The sequence below is a fragment of the Acipenser ruthenus genome, chromosome 12, assembly GCF_902713425.1.
Source record: "Acipenser ruthenus chromosome 12, fAciRut3.2 maternal haplotype, whole genome shotgun sequence".
NCBI classification, from domain to species: Eukaryota; Metazoa; Chordata; class Actinopteri; order Acipenseriformes; family Acipenseridae; genus Acipenser; species Acipenser ruthenus.
Window position 1 is genome coordinate 30,835,585 of NC_081200.1, and position 23,472 is coordinate 30,859,056.

Consider the following 23,472-nt stretch of genomic DNA (forward strand, 5'->3'; position numbering starts at 1 on the left):
TTTGCTTCCACCCTTCTGTCCAGTTCATCCCAAACCAGCTCGATGGGGTTTAAGTCTGGAGACTGTGCTGGCCATTCCATGATTTGAAGCCTACCGTCTTGTTCTTTTCTTCTAAGGTAGTTCTGACATAGCCTGGAGGTATGTTTTGGGTCATTATCTTGCTGTAGGATGAACCCCTGACCAACTAGGCGTATACCAGAGGGTATTGCATGGCGCTGCAAAATGCTGTGGTAGCAGTTTTGGTTCAGGGTGCCACTCACTCTGTGCAAGTCGCCGACTCTGGATCCAGCAAAAGAGCCCCAGACCATCACGCTTCCTCCTCCATGTTTGACAGTTGGTGTCACACACTGAGGAACCATCCTTTCGCCTACTCGACGGCGTACAAAAACCCTGCGTGATGAACCGAAGATTTCAAATTTTGATTCATCTGTCCATAAGACCTTCTTCCAGTCTTCAGTAGTCCACTGGCGGTGCTTCATGGCCCAGGCAAGCCTCTTTTTCTTATTTTGCCATCTTAGCAATGGCTTTCTTACTGCCACTCAACCTGTCAAACCTGCAGCTCGAAGTCTTCTCTTCACAGTTGAAACTGAGACTTGCTTACTTCGACCAGTGTTAAGCTGTGCTTGAAGCTGTTGTCCTGTTGGCTCTCAGAAACTTGTCTTCTGATTCTGTTGTGGCTTTGGGTCTGCCAGACCTCTTCCTGTCAGAGTTTCCTCCAGTTTCCAAGTGCCTTTTGATGGTGTAGGAAACTGTACTCACTGACACCTTGGCTTTCTTTGCAATTTCTCTAAAGGAAAGACCTACACTTTTAAGGGTTATAATGGTCTGTCTGTCTTCCTTTGTTAATTGCCTTTTTCTCGCCATTATGAGAGCAATATACTACTTCCTGCAGTACAATACTGTCCAAATGATGCTTAAGAGGGTGTAGTAACACAGTCTGTTCCAAAACTGCTTTTATACAGACAGAGGGTTTGTAAGTAATCAACAAAAGTTGGGACACCTGTAGGAATTGTTAGCATCAACTTTCAAGGCTTAATTTACTTCCATTGCTGCAGAACAGCTGTAAGTTGTTAACCCATTACTTGTTCCCTGAAAAAGGCCTTTTTGTATAACTCTGAAAAGTACATTATTTTTCAGTTTTTGGTAACCTAAACTTTTTTTTTTAACCTCAGGCAGTTTACCGCTTACCTTTGTACCATTTCAGGTTATTCACCGGACTTGAACTGCTTAAATTTCAATAAAAACTGGAAAAATGGTGGTGTTCTAAAACTTTTGACCGGTAGTGTATATATATATATATATATATATATATATATATATATATATATATATATATATATATATATATATATATATATGAATATATGAACATAATATAGCTATTTTATTTAACATAATGTATTCAAATAAACTACAAAATTATATCACAAAAGTCTACTGGAAGCCATAATAGTAGTACAGCGGTTCATGTTAGATTTCAAAATGTCAAATTTTTCAATTTTTGTCAGTTTTTCATTACTTATATGGAAAACTACAAAAGCATACAAAAGAAATTCAGTATGCTAACATAACAATATTCATCATATTTCATCGACTTTATGAAGCAACATTAGTTAATTCTATAGGGTGATGCAAAACGTTTGGTCATAGCTGTGTTAAGAACATGTACTGCACAAACAGATTGATCTAATCTCTTAAAAGTTATTTTCTCATCGCAACCAGTTGCACAACTGCTTGCAAATATCCCCAGCAATAACCACATCCACACCTTTTATGCAAGCAAAAAAGATGAACTTTAAAGATCATATACAGTAGGTGTTGAGTCTTGACCCAACTTACTTAGTTATGAGGCAAAAATGTCATCTAATTATAATTTTGGCAGGGAGAAAATACTTTAGGAAGTGATCAGTTTGTACAATAAAAGGAGACAACTATGATATCACTCAGACATTGAATACAGGCTCAGACCTACAATGTAATGTAATAGTTGTCCGCTATTTCTTTAATAACATGTATCTAATTTGCCCAAGTGGAGACTTATGGAAATTCCTATTTTAATAATAATAATAATAATAATAATAATAATAATAATAATAATAATACAATGCTACTGACTTACTGTCTAAATAATGAAAAAACAATCCAATACATCCAACTTTATGATCCTGGAATAATTAATAAAATGTGAGGTGAACTCTATTTTTAAATAATTTGCTTTCGTGTAAAAAAAAAAAAAAAAAAAAGGGCCAAAAAACCTTGTTATTAATCTTCATTTGCATGAAATGTTTGCAACAGCTTCAGTGACTGAAGAGCAGAGGAAATGAAAGGCACTATCAAGCCAAATTAAAAAAAAAAAAAAAAGTTTTAAATGAACAGGACAGTACACTTTTAATATTTTGTTTAATTTTCTGTATTTATGTAATCAACCTCTACAATATGTACAGTAGACCCTCGATAATCCTAACCATTTATTTTAATTGGCGAGTTCTTCTTTACTTTATGTGTGTCTAGTTTTATTTTTTGTTTCATATTTCATCAATATATAGATTAAAATTGTCATATTTCAATTTGCTTTTTGAAAAGATGATGTCAGCATGCATTCTATAGGAGCCCGGAGACTGGGAGCTTATCTGTTGACACCTAATTATCCCTAACTTACAATTCACTGGTAAGATTGGAATAATAGAAACCTTGTTAGAGAAGTGTTAGTTGTTATTCAATCTTGTTGTTGGATCTGGGTGTTAAAGAAAAATAAGAAAAGGAAATAAGATAGCTGTACTTTTTTCCAAAACATTTCCTTTTATTTACAATCAGGTTATGAAAGGTAAGATCAAATATTAAACATTTATATGTCAGTATCATCTGTAGATAAGTGCTTATAAAATGAATGTCACCTTATAATACCAAACACTCCTGGGTTTATTAAATGTAAAAAAAAAAAGAAAAAAGAAAAGAAAAAGTGTATGACCTTCTAACCCTTGTTTTATAAACTGTAAATGAAAAGTCAGCAACCACATTGAAATGTATTAAAATTCCTGATGACAATTACAAGGAATTGTAAAACCAAACACCTCCTGTTCTCTGCTCATAAAAAACAATAAAAGTATTCCTGTTCCATCTGTCATGTCTTCTCTAACAATACCACAGTGCACTTAAGCACTTCTCTTCTGGACACTGAGACAGAAAATTATAAGCTGAGATTTGTGTGATTTATATCAGAGATGACCTTCAGTTACATATTATTATTATTATTTGTTTATTTAGCAGACACCTTTGTCCAAGGCAGACTAGGGTGTGTGAACTATGCATCAGCTGCAGAGTCACTTACAACTACGTCTCACCCGAAAGACAGAGCACAAGGAGGTTAAGTTACTTGCTCAGGGTCACACAATGAGTCAGTGGTTGAGGTGGGATTTGAACCAGGGACCTCCTGGTTACAAGCCCGTTTCTTTAACCACTGGACCACAAAGCCTCCTATACCACTGGACCACACAGCCTACCCATGTTTGTATACTATACTTCTGGCCAGCATCCAGTAGACAAGAGGCATCAGTTTGTGATCCCAAAGGTTGTGGCAATAGGACAAGTGATCCTGTACACTGCAGCATGGGCAACGCGCTTGTCTGATGCTGATGTATTGAGGCAACAGAAAAAGAAGAAAAAGCAAACTTGTTATTTGGCATAATTTTTTATCAAGAAAAACTTTAATGGCTGGTTTCACAAACACCGATTATCAATCATTTTGGAATATTTTACCTAAGGTAATATGTCCAAGTGTTAACTGGGGACTATGAAACCAGCCATTAATATAAAATAAAATAGCCAGGCTAGATTAAGCAATCGTTCAACATTAACTACTTAACTACATAAGTATGATAACACAAAACACAGCATCATATTGCTTGCATCAGTTATGTCTTGAGGTAGCTGAAAGTAATACAGACATGTGTCTATCTTACTGGAGACACATCAGCATGCATGCTGTTCTGTACAAGATGCTCACACTTCCTATTGTCTTGTATTTCCTTTGTCTACTCAGTTGCGCTTCAAGATATCTCTGCATAGTCCTGACAGAAACTTGCATTTACTTTCCCGGTACTGGAGACAGGATATTCATTTCAGCTGTGCCATTTGATGCTAGTTTCCTTTATGAATTCCACAGCAGTAAATGCCTTCCTGAAAAATGTGCCACTATCACACTCTTTCATATGACTCTGGGGGATTGAAATGGCCTAGCTTTTGGATAGATTCCAGCACCTACTTTAACCCTGGGGCCTTAAGCATGGCTCCAGTTTGAAATTAATTGAACTTCATGCAATTAGTCCAGTAATTGTCCTGAATTATTAGTATTTCCTTACAGTAAATAGCAACTGTAATTGATATCATCTATTTTTAAACTACAGGTTAGCAGGCAGCTAACTTATATTTTGAACAGTCCAAAAGTCCTGTGAAAAAATACAAAGTACATGGCTCAGCAACTAAGTTATAGGGGTGCTTATGTGAAAATGTCTTAACAGACAGGAAGCCATTTAAGACTACAGGATATACCCAGTGTGCAGTTACCTAACAAAACCCATGGTTGTGGCATTTCACATCTGCAGCTCTGGTTTTCAACACCAGGACAGAGAAGGAAGCTTTCTGCAGAAGAACTGTAACAAAAAATTGTTGGGTTTATGGTTAACAACATGGATTTGCTTAATAAAAATCTCCAAAGGGTATAAAGATATTTACTCAAATGAGTTACTTTGCAAGCGTTTGACATGTTTTGCTCATTGAAACCATTGGTGGGCATGCCGACTGCAGACAGACAATAGCAGGAAATTAATCATCCTGTGTTATGTTCTGGTGACTTATTTAAAGTTTGCTTTCCTGTTAGAAAATTCCAGTTAATCTTAATAAAGAAAAAAAATATTGCACAATAGCCCTTGATTGAATTTTAATTACACGAAGACATTCAGAAGACTCAAGTTAATCTTAATAAAGAAAAAAAACATTGCACAACAGAACAATAGCCATTTGAATTACGAGAAGACCCACTCCCAGTATTTGGTTATGTTCTGGAAAGATGTCAAACCGAGCTGTCAAGGTAAGCTGTCTCGGTGGTTCAAAAAATGAGGCTGTGGGCCAAGAGATTTTAAAATAAATGAAATTATTAAATATATTTTAATTTTTAGTGTGTGTCTCATTTCTAAATAAACACACAAGGCAATTGTACTGCATTATATTGTGCGTTCCTGTTTACATTTTAGTCAACCTCTACATTTAGAACAGTAAAACAAAGGAGTATGTACACAAACTAAAAATGTTTTTTTTTTTCCCCCACAAAGAAAGAATCCTGGACAAAATGTTTGACTTTTACTGAAGAGCAAAGAATTGTGTTTTGCTGTATTGCAAGGAGATATATTGACACCCTTCTTTGGCAGACTTGATGCTAAATGAAGCTGATCTGCTTTTTATCATCAGACCAGGTGATCTTGTAGTCTGTGAAGACTGTCTTCAGCTTCTCAACAGTGACAGAGTGGTCAGCCTTGCCGAAACCCTGAAGGAAAAAACACTATTTACATTTTTAAAAAGAATAATAAAGAACTTTAGATAACTCACAAAAAAAACATGCTAAATGCCGATTTGGAGTAAAAAGCTCTGAGAATCTGGCCCTATTGTTAATACTGTTTTTTTTTTTTTTTTAATTTTACGCAAGGGAACCAGTTATAAGATCCGCAGTCTGTGATGGAATTACCAATATGGTTAAAAATAAAAGTACAGACAAATTGACATATTAATCTATGACTTTGTGTACAAATTGATTAATGAATTGATGAATCTACTAATTAATGAATGATTTGACTAATTAATTGATGAATAGTTTTGGCACAAATGGCACTCCATAACCACCACTACTTACTGTGGAGAGCCCAAAAACTCTGATCTTCTTCTCGTTGCTGTTGTGTTCAATCTTTCCACCTCCCAGACAGTTACATTCAAGTCCTAACTTTTCCAAGTCAGGATTTATTTTTTCAAATATGTGATCTGTAAAGAAACAGGTGCACATCAAAGAAGTAACTTTATCTTTAGCGTAACAGAGCAGTAAACGGTGGCTTCAGTTTTTAAATTATTGTTTAATTGTTTAGCTATATTTTCATCTTTGAATGTTGCATTATTATTATTATTTTCACTCATTTTGGATTAGGCATATTGCATAGGTAAACCATAACTTGTTTTCCCTTTTATAATTCTGTGAGTTAAGAGCATTTATTAATAAAAAGATTATAACATGACAGTTCATTTTGACTGGCCTTTCCAAAAGCTTTATCTCATTTTCCAAAGCATACGTGAGGAAAGCAGCATGCACTCAGTTAAAAAAATGCAGTAACTAAAGCTCGTCTTTTTACCATATGGTTAGCTAAAAGTGCATATAATATGCTAAAATAGTTTGCTACTTTAAAAATAAAACATCTCGAACAGTAACAATATCTGCCGATTTAAATACTTGGCTGTTGCAACTTGCCAGGCACTATTAAAGTAGTGTACTCAGAACGTCAGGCTGTTTTCCATACAGAGAAACAACTTACTATGGAATTCAGCACTCTTAGTACCTCTAACTATGTCTTTGTATTCACCAGCACCCCCTTTAGCTTTCACCCGCACAAGAATGTATTTAAACACTCCTTCGGGGTCGATTTCTACAGCAGAAACGTTGCTTAAATTATCTGCCATGGTGGTTTCGATTTTACTTCTGTCTCATGGAGGTTTGACTGGGCGGAGCAAACAGACAAGCGGCTATGGAATCATTATGAGCAAGACTGCAGTCCAGGGAAATATGAAGTGACACGAGACTTCAGAAGGCTGGGTTGAGAGTCTCATCTCTCAATAGAAGGTGAATTAACACAGCTGCTTTTTCACCTCAATAAATGTAGACCAACAATGATGACCCAATGGCAGATGTACATTTTGTGTTCATCCCTTGTACTGTCATACTTAGTTTTACCTATATACACAGCTCAACATAACAGCTGCAAGCTTGTGCTCAGTAAAAGTCGTCTTTTTAGTTCAAGTCTTTCTTGAGCAAGTATTATAATAAGTAGATCAAATCACAGGAGAAAAGCATATAGTCATCTCCTGTTGTTTTGTCAGCGTTTACAGTTTTTGTCCAGTGTCCTCAGCTGTTCGACTATTCCAGAGGAAGACCATTGCATGCTCCTTTTAAGATCAGTAATTGAATTATTTGTGTTTAACTGCAATGCAGAGATCAGTACATAAAGCTATGGCCAAAAGTTTTGCATCCTCCTATAGAATGAACTAATTCTGCTTCGAATGAAACCTGCTGAATAATGCTACATTAACATATTGAATTACATACCGCTTTATAGTTTATACAAGGCTGTGTGGTCCAGTGGTTAAAGAAAAGGGCTTGTAACCAGGAGGTCCCCAATTGAAATACTGGCTCACTCACTGACTTACTGTGTGACCCTGAGCAAGTTGCTTAACCTCCTTGTGCTCTGTCTTTTGGGTGAGATGTTGTAAGTGACTGATGCATAGTTCACACTCCCTAGTCTCTGTAAGTTGCCTGCTGAATAAAGGTGTCTGCTAAATAAACAAATAATAATAGTTTTCAATATACTTAATTAAATACTGACAAAAATTTTAAAAAAATGACATTTCAAAATCTAACATAAAATAATGTACTACTATACAGCTTCTGGTAGACTTTTGCAATATCATTTTGTGGTTTCTTTGATTACATATATGTTTTTTTTTTGTTTGTTTTTTATTATGTCTCAATCCTAAAATTCTAGGTGATGCAAAACTTTTGTCCATAGCTGTACAGTATATGAACCGTGGACTGGTAGGATTAATACCTGCAAATCAGAATTTTTTTTATGTATTTCAAGTTTGACATTTGTTTGCACACACAGAGTTGTGCAATGTATCAATATGCTATAAACCATGACAAGTACTGAAAACATGTCCAAATCAACTCAAGATTCTCATAAAACAGCACATTCAAATGTAGTAAAGTAATTTACAGTTTAGTATTTTTTTAAAAGAACCTGAAATGCAAACTCTCAAATTTACAAATACATTATATTATGTTCTAAAATGAGAGGCACTGATAAAACATAGACAGTATGCTAGAGTCTGAATTTGGATTTGGAAATTCCTGGTTTCCTGGCCAGAATGGGAAAAGCATCAGACTGTATGACAAAGGAGCTCGGAGCCACTGTATTAGAAATAACAGAGACGCATGCCAGACAAATAGACAATAGATGTCCTTTCCCTGAAAAGCCACAGTGTTACATTCTTGGACTTTACACATATGACTAAGAAATGCACTAAAGAAACCGACTTGCACTGTTTGAGGTGGTAATTGTCCTGTTTTTGAATGATTTCAGTGGTCGCAGTATTAAGATCCAGCACTGTTTGGATCAATTGAATACACACCCGTATCTAGAGTTTAAAGATAGAGGATCAATGCCATTTTGTCATCCACATATCATTCACTGTATTTGGTTTCCATTCTTGTTTTGTTTTTGTTTTTTTATGACATCCTTGAACTTATTGTGCGAACTTCCATACTGACAACTGTGTGGATACTATTGACTCAGCTTGCGCTTGGTATTCATTAATCATACAGACAAGATAATATCAACAGCTGCATGACCTCTAATCTCGATAATATTTAGGTGCTGAATATAATACACAGCAGGATGTGCTGTTATTGTGATATGTCAGCAATATAAGTGCTGATATCTTAATGCGCTCGTTAGGATGGTTGATGACAAAACTGGATAAGTCTTTAGCTTGTCAGCATCATTTATTCTCAGAGAAATCCTGCGACATATTGTTCCTTGTTTCATTTAACATCTCCAAAAACAACAATGTCAGAATTGTTTATAATGCTGAATGATCTGTTTCGAGGAATGTCATTTAAAATTATACTGGCAAATTTGAACTCAAAGGTGTAATGCTTACCATCGCTGAGGTTTATATTAATGATCTAATCAGTAAATAGCCCCTAAATAACTCTGTATTTTATTTCTTTATAACACCCTTGGAGTACTCCGGTTGACTTTATTACTGAAGTCCCACCATACAGTTTGCACATTATCTATTGCAATTCTAGGAAGTGCAAAGCAGTAGGAAGCTGTAATACCATCTATGTAACTTGGGTTTGAATGGGGTAAAATGGGAAGAAACGTACGAAAAAAACTAACAAAAATCTATTATGAGATAATAACAATTCGTGATAACCATGAAACTTATCTTGCAGACACAACTTCCTGCCTGAACAGTAAACACCAGAAAGAGACTCATTCGATCCGGCTAGTTGAGGGCTCCAAAGGGTGCTTTAAAACAATATTTTCTCATTTTAATGAAAGCCAAAATAAATGTTATATTTTCAATTTACAGTATACTGCCACCAGTTCACAATCAGCATAAGTTCCCTTTCAATTCGAAGACGACCACCAATGACATTACGTATGAGATATGCCTGTCCATTAGGTAGGTATCGCTGACCTTGCTATAGCAGAGCTGCTGATAGGCCCCTTCCTGGGATGATACACTCGGTTCCGCCCATCGTGGGAATAAAACTGTCATCCTGAGGAAGCCATTTCTCTTTTTCCTTCACAAGACAGTACGGTAAGACCTCTGTGTTGAGCTGCGTGTGTTGATAGAAAAGAGCTTATCCAGTCGAATCCAGTCGATTGTATTTCCCTTGCATTCGTGCTGAAAGCTGGCTCGCCACTTTCTCAGAAACAACGACTTTGAAAAGACCAAGCCTTTTGCCTTTCTGTCTTTCAGTGGCCTCCTCGCTTGCATGGTAAGCCGCTCTTTGTTATCTGTCTGTCGTGTGTGAGGGACTGCCTCTGCAGTCATCCGCAAATGGTTGGCTATTTCTTTTTGAGAGTACACAGTTCCTCCACGGGGCTAGGCCTTGCCACATCCCCGCTGTCAAGCAGACCTTGCCGGCTGCGTAGGCCCACCCACCTTGGTGAGTCGAGCCTTGTAAACAAATAGTATATTCTCCCCTATACTGTCTTTCTACTGTGGTTTTGCTGTCTGCTTCAACTTGCCCACAGGTGTGTGTGACCGCACGGGTAGGGTAGGCACAATTGCGTAGCGTCCCCCCCTGGTGCTTCAGTATTGTGGTGCATGCATAGCCCTTAGTATTTAGGTATCTCGGTGCACAACTGCTCAGTACATATGGCACACGGTGCCCAGCGCTACAGCGTCAGTGCACAGTCACAGCACTGCACGGTACACAGTGCACATAGAGCTCTCCGTACTTGGTGCACGCGGTGCTCGGTACGCACGGTGCATGCGGTGCACACAGTGCTTGGTGCCCACTGCTACAACGCTAGTGCATGCACAGTGCTGCATGGTACGCGGTACAGTGCATGGTACTCGGTGCGCACGGCAGTCGGTATGCACGGTGCACGCGGTACACACGGTGCACAGTGCACACGGTGCTTGGCCACTGCCACAGAACTAGCGCAAGAGTGCATGGTGCACACGGTGCTTGGTGCCACTGCACACTAGTGCATGGGCATATGGTGCTGCACGGTACGCGGTGCACGGTGCTTGGGTGTCCAACATGCCACCTTGGCCCTCGAGAGGGACGTGGCCTGAAGCATCTGTGTGGCTTTTCAGCCCCGGGTGAAGGAAGCTAGGTTGGAGAGGGCCAGGAAGGCGAGCTCTGCATCCTCTATTGCCGGAGCTTCGACGGCTCTTGGAGCCCCAGAGCCCCTCCTCCAGGATCTGTCCCAGAACTCCTTGCTGGACATCCCTGATGCGCAGGCCCCCCATAGTCGCTCCCCATTTCCACAAGCGAGAAGGGTGAAGTGTTCCAGACAGGTGAGAGACATTATGGACCTCAAAGCTCAGATGGCCCAGGTCCTGGAGCTCTTGGCAAAACAGGCACCTGAGGCCCTGGCCACAGTCCAGGTTCTGTTGCAGCCCCAATTAACATACCCCCCCTCCCCCAGGGGAGTTCAGGGTGGATGGGAAGACCCAGCTGGCGCAAGAGGACACACTTTCTATAGCAGCCTCTGGGGAGGGGGCTTCCTTCTCCTCTGGTACTTTGAGGGTGTATTTAGCGGCTATCTCTTGCCATGCCCCCGTAGATTCAGTGTATTTCTTGGCTACCCAATTTCGTAAAGGCGCTTGCTGATTACGCCCTACCAGGAGGACTGTTCTCCCTGAATGGAGCCTTAATATTGTACTGGAGGCTCTCACGAAGGCCTTGTTTGAGCCCATACACTCCACAGAGTTGAAGTACCTCTCTATGAAGACAGCCTTACTCGTGGCTATCACCTCCACTAAGCGGGTCGGTGAGCTGCAGGCGCTGTCTCTGCACAGCTCCTGCATGCGTATTTGGGAGGATGGCAGCAGTGTGTCTCTGTGCACCAACCCTGCTTTCCCCCAAGGTGATTCACCTCTGTTTGCTTCAACGGAGGATGAGAGATCAAATTTCCTTTGCCCAGTATGGGCATTGAGATGCTACGTGCATAGGACAAGAGCTCTGCGTCAATCTGACCAGCTCTTCGTCTGTCACGGACCCTAGGACAGCCCCTCTCTAAGCAGCTTCTGTCACATTGGATTGTGGACACAATCTTGACTGCGTATAATGGTGCTGGCTTGTATTTTCCATAGTTAATTAGAAAATGGGTGAGTATGCTGTGTAGACCTAGGCACACATTTTGTGCGAGCATGACCACACTGCAGGTAAAAACAATCACACAGAGAAATGTATTACTCAGCCATGAGTTTACTCAACACTTTCAATAGCAATTTCAATAACAGGGTGTTAATGTTAAAGGTCTAAGGGGTTATGAATTACCTTTATGACATTTACAGGAAAAACACAACTGAAAAAAGTGACACCAGATGATTTTCGTTTTTTAATGTCTGAGAGAATGTATGTCCCTCCAGACTCTGCTGTGGTTTACTGAGTCTATCAAAACAGTAGAGTTATGTAATGATGTCAAGCATTGTTTTCCGTCTAGACCAGGGACACGCAACCCGCGGCCCATTTATCGTCTGACTGCGGCCCAGTGTATTAATTCCATTTCACTTATGAATATATCATTTTGTTGACTTGCTTTTTCAAATTTTTCGCATAAAAAGCAGCACACCATTTTAATTCTTACTGCGGAGGGTAATTGCTTCTCATCAGCTTGTCTCCAACTAATTTTATGAGTCTTCCTCTCCTTTCTCAAATGCACAAACCCACTGCATTTAAAGAACTGGCTTGTTGCTAGGGAAGTGAAGTCACTGCCCTGTGACTTTTGCTACATTGCTGCCTGCACAACTGAACAACTCGTCTGCTAAAATAAAAACCGCTTCATCAAGTAGATATTTAATTTGCTTTGTATTATTGTGCAATGCGTGTGTATATGGTATAACAGTACAATATTAATGTTTTGTTTTTATATATTTTGCAGCTAAGGGTTAAACTTGGATTATTCTTTAGTAATGTGCGGCCCGCTATACACATTAGTTCATTTATTCAGTAATACGGGGCAGTAGTGGTTAGGGCTCTGGACTCTTGACTGGAGGGTCGTGGGTTCAATCCCAGGTGGGGGACACTGCTGCTGTACTCTTGAGCAAGGTACTTTACCTGGATTGCTCCAGTAAAAACCCAACTGTATAAATGGGTAATTGTGTGTAAAAAATAATGTAATTGTATGTAAAAATAATGTGATATCTTGTAACAATTGTAAATTAAGAAATAAATAATAATACCAGGCCATAACTGGGAAGGGTGAATTATCAACATTTTGTAACATTTAAGGACAAGTGGGATTTTCCCCTGGCCTCATCTATAGACTTATCGTCTACAGGAAAGGTGCTAAAAAGCTCCTATAAACATTGACTGTTATTTCCTTCCTTACAGTCAGCAGTGAAATTACTGGATGTAAATCCCTCTTGGGTTCTGCACGCTTCTTTCTAAAAATAAATAAAAGTCATAAAGCAGGACAAAGAAATGCAATGCCAAAAACTGTTTTCTCAATTCTATAACTACTATAACTATTCTATAGTGATTCCGAATGATTAACCTAAGATAGATAGATACACACTATGAATTGGCTTTTTCTGTCTTAATTTATCCTTATAGAAGATTGTATAGAGAACTGAGCTTTTAGATAATGTGTTCACTACGAAATAAAAGACACATGTTTGTAAACCTCCACACTCATCATGTTTCATACAACCCTGTGTATCACCTCTGTATATTTTACTGTATGTCGCCCCTCAGATACCAGCACATTTCAGATTAGATTTTATAGGGTAGCCTGAAGTTTAAAAGTGGTCTTTTCAGTTGTATTTCTGTGTGCAAGGTCAGAGAAGGATACTAAAACATAGTAAATGCATTGTATGTACAGAAAATGCACAGGGAAAGCATAGAAAACTGCAAGATTTCAAATTTACAATAGGAAACCTTTATAAAGAAAATCAGGGATATATACATATCTAGTATTCTATAGTAGTAGTGTCCAAAAACTATAATTGACTGTACTATATGGAATACTATGGCACAGACAACTCCGGTCATGATGTGCCTTGACATTGACAGTTTAATACAATAAGTATAAATAAATACATGCCTTAGAAAATGATTATTATTATTATCATTATCATTATTATTATTATTTTATGCAGAATGAATGAGGAAATCCCCACATTCTTGGCCCCAGGGCAGAAAGGAATACAGATTATAGTGGAAGTAAAACATAGTCGAATTCATTGAACTAAGGAGTCTAAATGTTGTTCGAAAGAATTATACAATTTGGGGCTCCGAGTGGCGCATCCAGTAAAGGCGCTCCACGTGGAGTGCAGGATGCGCTCTATAGTCTGGACGTCGCGAGTTGGAGTCCAGGCTATTCCTTTGCCGACCGAGGACGGGAGCTTCCAGGGGGCAGCGCTCAATTGACTGAGCGCCGCTCGGGGGGAGTGAGGGTTAGGTCGGCCAGGGTGTCCTCGGCTCACCGCCCACCAGCGACCCCTGTAATCTTGCCGGGCGCCTGCAGGCTTGCCTGTAAACTGCCCGAGAGCTGCGTTGTCCTCCGACGCTGTAGCTCTTGGGTGGCTGCATGGTGAGTCCGCAGTGTGAAAAAAAGTGGTCGGCTGACGGCACACACTTCGGAGGACAGAGTGTGCTCCTCTTCGCCCTCTTGAGTCAGCGCAGGGATGGTAAAAAAATAATTGGCAGCGACTAAATTTATAAAAAAATAAAATAAAAAATAAAATAAAAAAGAATTATACAATTTAACTACTTAATTAAATGGTGGCTCATTGAGGACAGTGGGGAAAAAAAATAGAAATGTGTTATGTCAAGATTATTTTTATTTTTTTATGTCTTCAATGAGCCACCTTATATTTATATCCTTTGAAAAAGGTTTTAGTTTTACTACATACTGAGGCATTGAGTGCATTTTACAGTAGTTTTGTTTGTATATATCATGCGAGGAAATACAATTCAGTACATGTTATGCAAGGCAGCACACGTTATATGTGTGTGTCAGCTATTGAATGGATGATATTTGGGTCTGCTATTAGGTTAGATATTTTATTTTAAAGAAACAACTGTTTTCAACTAATACTGTATTTGTAATTTTGAATTTCAATCTGCCTAATAATATGAATGTGTTCTTATGGCCAATGCACAGCTTGGGATCGCATTGTCCTTACAGTAAGTGAAACAGTAGACCAATTCAATATTACATTGTTTAGCATTTGCAAACCTTAGGAAAGGTGTTAGCTTCCATAGAACCGCAACCATGTAGCAAAGAAAAACATCCCCTCAAAGAATCTTCTGACAAGGCTGCAGAGAAACAAACATCACGTGTTTTCATTTGAAATGTGTTATAACTATGATATCTGGTCATTTAAAGAAATTCCATTTGCATGCCTTACCTTCAGGCAGTCTTGCACTTCCTCACCCTTTTAACACCTGATTTTCTGTCATTACCAACCAACTGCTGCCCTTATTGTCTGACATGCTGTGCAACCAATGACATGCCTTGACCTGCAAGACACAGACCCAGGAAGTGAAATAATAACTTATTACCTAAAGTAAGGTAAACACAGTATACTGATTTACAAGTAGATAGGGTATCTGACAGGATTTAACTTTTTTGAGAGTAACACAAAAGCTCCAGGGTAAGCAAAGAAATATTTTTGAACTTATTTATCTATTTATTTTTACTACCTACTTTTTTAGATACATATGTATTTAGGTTAACTAATTGTTATTAGATAACAGTGATTACAACATTTCCAAATTGGTCACTCATATATCAAGAGGTATTTTAAGCTTGACGGTGATTTTTCACTGTCTAAAAATCTTTGAAAAAATGTTTTCCAGGAAACAGTGGGATTGGCAGGGATCTCAGCACAGGATATAAACAGCTGAGCAGCACTTAGATGCAGTGTTTGAGATTTGCCAGCTAGAAAAAAGTTTAAGAATTCTACTACCTTGAATTAAGAACCACAGACTTATTAATTCACAATGGTAAGTAAGTCTTAATATAGAAAGATATTGTAAACATATTAACATTATTGCGCTTTTGAAAACCAGTTGTTACATTGTTTGAATTGCTATTTTGGGTTTTTCTCAGTCAAGTATGCATTCTTCAAAACATATTCTAAATATAATATGACAACATTTTGGCTTCTTGTAAGAATTGTATGTACACCTGGATTTGACTAAACACCAGAACTAAATACAATGACTTAGAATATATATTTTTAAATGTTAAAGAAAGCTTACAAAATATGTAAATGTTATATGTTTAGTTTCTTTAAATACAATAATACTATATCAATAGTTATGTTATTATCAATTGTACTTTTTAAGCATTTTCCTTTTTTTATTATGTCATTTTTTAATGGTTGTCAATAGGTTGCGGCTGTTGGAAAATGTTTGAAGCAGATTCCCAAGACTTCATTTCATCTGTGTTTATTGAGCCTTATTTGTTATGGTAAGCAGAAAGTGTGGTTAGGGCTATGGAGCTGCGATATATGTGTGAAATCCTTTACTGGATTGTTACAAAGAACTGCTGATTAAGATCTGTGTCTTAATTTCTTCTTTCAGAATTTACCATGCTGAAATGTGTTGAAGGGTGGACATACCACTACTCTTCTGATAAAATGAATTGGCAAAATGCAAGGAAATGGTGCCAAGACCACTACACTGATATGGTTGCAATCCAGAACCAGGAAGAAAATGTCTATCTCAATAAGGTGATTCCATTTGTCAGTGGATATTACTGGATTGGGATTAGGAAAATAAATGAAACCTGGACCTGGGTGGGAACCAACCAAACACTCAGTGGAGGAGCAGAGAACTGGGCTGAAAATGAACCCAATAATGGTAAAACCGCTGAGGATTGTGTAGAGATTTATATACAAAGACAAAATGATTCTGGAAAATGGAATGATGAACCTTGTAAGAAAGAAAAAACTGCATTGTGCTATACAGGTAAGGGGATGGTTAAAAAAAAAAAACTTGTTAAATCATGTTTTCCCATTTTCTAAATACAGATTGCTGTATACATTTGCAATTTTGAGTTCTGTGTCATGATGTGACTGAGTTGCTTTAAGTACAAAAACAATCAATGCATTGTAGTAAACTCTTGTTATTCTCTTGCAGCTGCTTGCCATGCATCTTCATGCAGTGGCCATGGTGCATGTATAGAAACGATCAATAATTACACTTGCAAGTGTCATGAAGGATTCTATGGACCCAAATGTGAAAACGGTACATTCATTTTGTTGTTTTTTGCCATTGTCTTATTGTGGTTTGGGATTTATTTAAATGGTTCTTTCAATATAATAAGTTGTGTTTTACATTCAAGCTTTCCTTATCTGTTCTAGTTGTGGACTGTGCCGCCATGAAGAAACCCCAAAAAGGGTTTATGGATTGCTCTCATCCTTTTGGATTGTTTTCTTATAACTCTGCCTGTGACTTCAGCTGTGAAGCGGGATACAAATTAAATGGCTCAGACAGGGTCCAGTGCACAGCTTCCAAAGAGTGGACATCGCAGTCTCCTGTATGTGAAGGTAATGCATAGTTTCTATGTAAGTGTTCACTATATTGATGTTTAATAATGATGCAATTTTAGAACAACCATTGCTATTACTACAACTAATTTGTGTATGTGTATTTTATTTTAGATTACAACAAACAATGTTGTCTTCTTTTTCAGCTCTTGGGTGCAACACTCTTACAGCACCTCAGAATGGTGATATGGTTTGCTCTCATCCGTTTGGCAATTTCAGCTTTAAAAGCACCTGTGAATTTAACTGTGAGGAAGGTTACTCACTCGCTGGATCTAGCAAACTTGCCTGTACTTCATCAGGGAAATGGGATGAAGATCAACCACAATGTGGAGGTATTTACTGCAAGATTAACCCTAATGTTACAAAAACAATTCTAAAAACACAGGTCTTTCCATTACCTGGCATTTCAACCTGCCACTTCATATAACAACTTGCTTATTGTAGGTAACAGCAGGATTCACCTGAGCTAAAGGCTGAACTTCCTCTTTAACATATTTTGCAGCTGTGAAGTGCCACTCACTGGAAGCCCCCCAGAACGGCAGCATGAACTGCTCTGACTTCAGGTACAACTCCAGCTGCCAGTTCAGCTGTGCGGAGGGGTTTGATTTGAAGGGAGCCGAGAGTCTGACCTGTAGAGCATCTGGGCAGTGGACAGGAGAGCCTCCACAATGTGAAGGTAAGAGCGCTGTCAACACGGTGAATAAAAAACAAACACTTATGAAACATGAATAATATGGGCTTGTATTGTAATCCTGTGCAATGTTTTTCAAACACATTTTTGTGACTTACAGTAGCAATAGCAAGAAATAAGAAGTATTCAATGGAGTAGTAGTATTTTCAGCACATACTTTCTTTTTCTCTCAGCTATTAAATGTGAAAGTCCAAAGACAGTTGTCCACGGGGTTTTGAACTGCACCCATCCCATTGAGAGTCTCGTCTACAACTCAACCTGCCAGCTCAGCTGCGAGGAGGGGTTTGTGTTAAACACCACAGGAAGTCTTCAATGTACAGCTTCTGGGAAGTGGAGTGTAGAAACACCAACCTGTAAAGGTAAACCCCACGCCTACTTCACATGCATACCGCTGGTTTTAAAAAATAATTCTGTTTATTTGCAATCAGTGCTGTAACAATGAGGTTTTGATAGCAATGCAAAATACATCTTAAGGATTAATGATGGGACTGTAAACAAAACACTTTGAATTGTTATTTTTTAATTTAGCTCACACTCACAAGATCAAACAATCATTATTAAATCATTTCTATTAATGCCCATGTTTGTTTGTAGCTGTCGCCTGTTCTTCTCTGACACAACCAGACCACGGCAACATGGTTTGCTCCTCTCCCACCGGAGAATTCAGCTACAATTCCAGTTGCAAGTTTACCTGTGAAGATGGGTTCACACTAACAGGAGCTGACAGGTTACAGTGCACTGCTTCTGGGCAATGGAAAGGGCAGACCCCAAAATGTGAAGGTAATCTATCTGTCTGTCTTTAATTCTGCTCATGAGCCAGCACTGGGGGCACATCTGTGCAAGAAAAGATCAAGATAATGTCAGCAGAAAGGATGTGATTTCTATATTTACACTTTTATAAAACACTAGCTCTTTGCATTGTAGCTAATCTTCTAAGCAGCTCTTTCACCCAAAGTGTGGAAAGATGACTATAATCATAAAAGAAAGGATCCACTTTATATTACATTGGAAACCCTATTTTATTAAAAATAAACATTTCCCAATAACAGTTAAACTTCTGTGAGAGCCTTGTCGTTGAAATGTTTGTCTAATTTAAAAACAATGTTTATTTATTGTACTACTGTTTTACATATGTTGCAGCTGTGAAGTGCCACACACTGGAAGCCCCCCAGAACGGCAGCATGAACTGCTCTGAATTCAGGTACAACTCCAGCTGCCAGTTCAGCTGTGCGGAGGGGTTTGATTTGAAGGGAGCCGAGAGTCTGACCTGTAGAGCATCTGGGCAGTGGACAGGAGAGCCTCCACAATGCGAAGGTAAGAGCGCCGTCAACATGGTGAATAAAAAACAAACACTTAAGAAACATGAATAATATGGGCTTGTATTGTAATCCTGTGCAATGTTTTTCAAACACATTTTTGTGACTTGCAGTAGCAATAGCAATAAATAAGAAGTATTCAATGGTGTAGTAGTATTTTCAGCACGTACTTTCTTTTTCTCTCAGCTATTAAATGTGAAAGTCCAAAGACAGTTGTCCACGGGGTTTTGAACTGCACCCATCCCATTGAGAGTCTCGTCTACAACTCAACCTGCAAGCTCAGCTGCGAGGAGGGGTTTGTGTTAAACACCACAGGAAGTCTTCAGTGTACAGCTTCTGGGAAGTGGAGTGTAGAAACACCAACCTGTAAAGGTAAACCCCACGCCTACTTCACATGCATACCGCTGGCTGAAAAGGTTTTTGATGATCAGGGCAGGATATACAGGCAGGATTGTATTCATTATATTTTCTGCTCTATGTTTACAGCTGTAACATGTAATCCACTGACAGTGCTGAAGAAAGACTTCATGAACTGCTCTCATCCATTTGAGCACTTTGGTTACAAGTCGAAATGTTCCTTTTACTGTCCAGAAGGACATTTGAGTGGATCAAGTAGTTTGGAGTGCAACTCTTCTGGGAAGTGGACAGCAGAAATACCAATATGCAAAGAAGGTAATGCTTTACAAACAGCATTCAGCATGAATCTACTGTAGTGCTAAATTAGTTATATTGTAAAGTTAGTTCTGTCTATACACATTATTCATTATTGTATTCTGTTTTAAATACAGTGTTCGAAGATTACAGAAATATCGGCCTGGCTGCTGCGTCAGCTAGTCTGTTATTTGGGCTGACTTTCATAATATGGCTTGTGAAGCGCCTTCAGAAAGGTAAGACATGTTTTAGTTTTTTGTCAAAAGATTTAAGAGATAAATTAATAATAATAATAATAATAATAATAATAATAATAATAATAATAATAATAATAATAATAATAATAATAATAATAAATAAAAAAACACCACAGGATTATTCATCATCAATAACCTGCTATTATTATAGCATTTACAATTTCTTCTGGAAATTGTTGTTTAGTGTTTTGATGATGGGAGGTGTTTTAAATATCCCACAAAAAGCAGAAACATGTACCGGTATCAATGTCACACAAGATAGAATTCACTAGGTTATGTTACGATTTACCCACATCCTGTCTGTGTATTTAACAGAAACAATTTGTTTTCATTCTTTAATGAGTAAGAGACGTATGAGGATTTCAGTTTTATTAATAAATATTTTTAACTAGTTTAAAAATTCTCCTATTAAACTTTTCTAATATTTTTCTCTATTTCCAGCTAAGCAATTTGATTTAGAAAGGTAAGTTCAATTTTAAAATATAACTTTCTATATGTACTGTATCTAGCTCTGTTATAGAACATGCAATTGTTAGGCCTGTTCATATGTATTATGAATATATACAGTACTATGTATTTCATCCTCTCTGTTACATTAAATTACATTATAATGCCTACATATAGATCTTCCTGTTTACTTTGCAAAAACTCAGCATAAGAGATAACTATTGAGACAATTGAGAACTTCAACAGTTGGGTATAAGGATTGTGTAATGTATGTCTGAATTCAATTAAGCTAAATATTAATATTAGGATTGAATATTATAATGCCTCACCAGTCACAGGGGCTAGCTGCAGTTGAAAGATTCCAGAATGGTAATTTACTATAGCTGGTTAGTATGTTGTCTACAAAAGACATTTGTATTTACATGTGTTTGTTTATTTTTACAGGTGTGCAGATTACTGAATATCGAACCTAACAACCGTGCTGGAATGCGTAAATTGTGAAAACAACACATGAAATGAGAAAATACCCAACTTCAGTAATTTGATGATTATATGGAGCTGCTTCATATTATTTAGCACTGTGTGCTTAGGAAAATGACGTATGCTACTTAAAGAAATATGAAAACGTGGCATTAGATGATCTACTGTTTTGAATATTGCAATATCTGTATGAATGTAACCAAACCTCATGATCATATTCTAGCTTAACAATAATTTATTTTGTATTGTTCATTATTTATTTGTAAGACTATTTGTATATATTGTAATAATGGTATGTGAATTCTTTGATAATCAATGTTGTAAAAAATAAGGTAAATGTGTGATTTGTGAACTAAAATAAAATGTCATTTTTTTTACTGATTCAGGTCATTTCTATCTATGTACAGCTGGTACTGCAACACATTGAGAGAGGAGGTTAACTTTTAGTTACATGTTTATAACCATACATGTAATTCAGTGTTCACTTGAAGGGGTTCATTAAAAAATTATTATTATTATTATTATTTATTTCTTAGCAGACGCCCTTATCCAGGGCGACTTACAATCGCAAGCAAATACAAATACATTCAAGTGTTACAATATAAGTCATACAATAAGAACAAGAAATACAATAATTCTCAAGTGTGACAAACCACAATTCAATAATACAGCAGATAATAGTGAAAGTTACATCAGGATATGATTAAATAGTGATAGTTACATCAGGATATGATTAAGTACAAAATACTACAGATTAAACACTTGGCAGATTACAATATTCTGAGGTACAGGATTAAATGCAGTAAAATAGGGGGCAGGTAAGAGCAAAATAAAGCATATTTAAATGAAGGGTGATAGTGTCCCAGGATACAACAGAGGAGTTCTACAGGTGCTGTTTGAAGAGGTGAGTCTTAAGGAGGCGCCGGAATGTGGTCAGGGACTGGGCAGTCCTGACATCTGTAGGAAGGTCGTTCCACCACTGCGGAGCAAGGGTGGAGAAGGAGCGGGCTCGGGAGGCAGGGGAGCGTAGCCGAGGTAGAGCCAGTCTTCTAGTGCAGGCGGAGCGGAGAGGTCGAGTGGGGGTGTAGGGAGAGATGAGGGTCTGGAGGTAGCTGGGTGCAGTCTGATCAAGGCATCTGTAGGCTAGTACAAGAGTCTTGAACTGGATGCGAGCGGTGATCGGGAGCCAGTGGAGCGAGCGGAGTAGTGGAGTAGCGTGGGCGAAGCGAGGTAGAGAGAACACCAGGCGAGCAGCAGAGTTCTGGATGAGCTGGAGCGGACGGGTGGCGGACGCAGGGAGGCCAGCCAGGAGGGAGTTGCAGTAGTCTAGGCGGGAGAGTACCAGGGCCTGGACCAGGAGCTGGGTAGCATAGTTGGTGAGGAAGGGTCGGATTCTTCGGATGTTGCTCAGGAAGAATCTGCAAGTGCGTGCCAGAGTGGAGATGTGCTGGGAATAAGAGAGGCAGGGGTCCAGGGTGACTCCAAGGTTCTTAGCTGAGGAAGAGGGAGAGAGTGTGGTAGATTCCAGAGGAACAGAGATAGAGAGATCAGAGGAGGGGGAGGAGGAGAAAAATATAAACACTAACGTGTGTAATAGTAAAGTTGATAAAGTATAGCTACTATAGTTACTTAGACTTTAGTTATTAAGGCTGCTTTTCAAATGCCCCCTGCTCATTATAGCCTTCATTGAGTTTTTTGAGTAGGTCATTTTCAGTCTGACTTTCTCACTTACATTGTCACCAATGCACTGGTCTGTCTCTTTCAGTCACTCAGTCAAGCAGCATCACAATAGCTGTATTTCAGCCTCTCAGACTATTATAATCCTATCAGGGTGCCATCACAGATGCTGAAGATAGATTGCAGGTACAACCTGGGAAGACTTACCCAGTTTTATAATAACAAGATGTGTGGTGGTGTTATCTTTGACTTTTTTCCAACAGAGGAAGTTGTGCTTGAAATTATAGGGTGTGTTTTCACAGCTCTATTTCCTCAGAAGGGATATAAACAACACATATGTCAGCATCATGAAAAGTATAGTACTATGGTTGACCTTGAGTACATCAGTGGTAGATTAGAAATAAGGGTCCATGTGCATAGCAGTTTGAGTCACTCCAGGCAATCTGTAGAAAAGCACAGGTTGGCATTAAGAACTGTACAGTAAAACCTGGAATGACTGAAACTATTCAATTGGAACCTGTGACAGAGAGTGAATTGATCCATGTCAACAATCTCCCTCCCGACCTGTGAGGGCACGGTATAACAGGAACAGTGTGCCCCGGACTGGATGGTTTCACACTTCATTCCAGGGTCAGTCAGAAGTCGGCCATCCAAAAAGGGGGCGAAGCCACAATGCTAGAAGTCAGCGCCTTACTGCAGTAGGCGATGTGTCAGTCATGAATTGGAGGAAACGTGATTGCACTCGCTACCAAAGGGGGCGTGACTGAAGGTATATCAGGGTGTGTGGCCGAGAGATCTTTTCCTTTATTATGGTTACGGACTGACCTGTAAAAGGAGTACAGAGATAAGATAACCTTGAGTGCTGTATTTTGTTTATAACTTGTTTATT

At 38.5% G+C, this 23,472-nt stretch overlaps 2 protein-coding genes across 3 annotated transcripts; one reads left to right on the forward strand and one right to left on the reverse strand.

Moving 5' to 3' along the window:
• Positions 1 to 5,431: 5,431 nt before the first annotated feature.
• On the reverse strand, positions 5,432 to 6,714 carry LOC117417221 (14 kDa phosphohistidine phosphatase-like). Its single transcript, XM_034029204.3, has 3 exons — positions 6,570 to 6,714; positions 5,903 to 6,027; positions 5,432 to 5,539 (listed from the first exon to the last, which is right to left on the reverse strand). Exons 1-3 carry the CDS (start codon positions 6,712 to 6,714, stop codon positions 5,432 to 5,434), a joined length of 378 nt encoding a protein of 125 aa, XP_033885095.1.
• Positions 6,715 to 15,387: 8,673 nt separating this feature from the next.
• Positions 15,388 to 21,287, forward strand: LOC117416951 (P-selectin-like). Of its 2 annotated transcripts, XM_034028465.3 has the most exons (15): positions 15,388 to 15,514; positions 15,905 to 15,983; positions 16,097 to 16,483; positions 16,655 to 16,762; positions 16,879 to 17,064; positions 17,211 to 17,396; positions 17,567 to 17,740; positions 17,929 to 18,114; positions 18,350 to 18,535; positions 18,896 to 19,069; positions 19,258 to 19,443; positions 19,558 to 19,743; positions 19,860 to 19,958; positions 20,421 to 20,442; positions 20,871 to 21,287. In XM_034028465.3, exons 1-15 carry the CDS (start codon positions 15,512 to 15,514, stop codon positions 20,884 to 20,886), a joined length of 2,178 nt encoding a protein of 725 aa, XP_033884356.3. In that variant the 5' UTR covers positions 15,388 to 15,511; the 3' UTR covers positions 20,887 to 21,287. The 2 variants fall into 2 exon arrangements, with proteins under 2 accessions (XP_033884356.3, XP_058890832.1); XM_059034849.1 differs by lacking the exon at positions 17,211 to 17,396.
• The last annotated feature ends 2,185 nt before the right edge of the window (positions 21,288 to 23,472 follow it).